The sequence below is a fragment of the Gigantopelta aegis genome, chromosome 3, assembly GCF_016097555.1.
Source record: "Gigantopelta aegis isolate Gae_Host chromosome 3, Gae_host_genome, whole genome shotgun sequence".
Taxonomy (NCBI): Eukaryota; Metazoa; Mollusca; class Gastropoda; order Neomphalida; family Peltospiridae; genus Gigantopelta; species Gigantopelta aegis.
The window spans coordinates 41,470,179-41,471,017 of NC_054701.1; the positions used below are offsets into that span (position 1 = coordinate 41,470,179).

The 839-nt window shown below is 37.5% G+C and overlaps 1 protein-coding gene across 1 annotated transcript in view; it reads left to right on the forward strand.

Annotated features, from left to right (window-relative positions):
- Positions 1–359: 359 nt before the first annotated feature.
- The window catches only part of LOC121368059 (mitochondrial carnitine/acylcarnitine carrier protein-like), a 29,598-nt gene continuing 29,118 nt past the window's right edge, over positions 360–839 (forward strand). Inside the window, 1 exon segment of the mRNA XM_041492583.1 lies at positions 360–506. Within this exon segment, the coding sequence (XP_041348517.1) occupies positions 411–506 (96 nt within the window). The 5' untranslated portion in view covers positions 360–410.

The window sequence follows — 839 nt, forward strand, 5'->3', positions numbered from 1 at the left end:
GATTGTACTGAGTTAGGCAGAAACCAGAATAGAGATGCGCTCGCTCGAGTTGCTTTGGTTGTAGGGTCGAAGCCCCTAGGTGTATCCATTATCTGATTAGATTTTTTCCTGTCCCAACCAATGACTCACGTCTGATAATTATATATAAATAATATAGCAAGGATATATGCCAGAATAGCAAATGTTTGAAATCCAATAGCCGATAAATCAATTAATGTTATCTAGTGGTGTTGTTGAACAAAACAAACGTTTACATTATTATAGTGGAGATTTCATATTTGGCGTGCTAAGAAATTCCTTTCAGAATGGAAAGATAACTCAAGTCACGTGACATTTCATGCTTGTGTGGTTACTTGCACGTTCGTTTTGTGGAGAGCATAATTATCTAGTGAAACAAAAAAACGTCCAAAATGAGTAAAAAGGGAAACGCACTAAAAGACCTTTTGGCAGGAGGTTTTGGTGGAATATGTTGTGTTGCAGCTGGTTACCCGTTGGATACAATCAAGGTGAAAATACTGCAGTGTTAGTGTTTGCTTGGTCAGGTGTATCGACGCTGTGCAAGGTGCAGGAAAAATGTTTATGAATTATTTACTGGGACATTGACCTTACCTTGTCAGTTGTGAATGCAGATTGACGCCTAAATATGTAGAAAGTTCAACTTCATTGGTTTCTGTGCGAGTGAGGGGAGACCGGGGCTGGTTGTCACACTTTTTATGTCGTTACATTTTTACAATTTATAAAATCTTATTGTCAACTGATTTTCTTGTAAAATTGAAGTCGTTTATATCAGCCGTATAGCATAAAGGTACATTTCGCCCAGCTTCGTTTAAATATAGAAT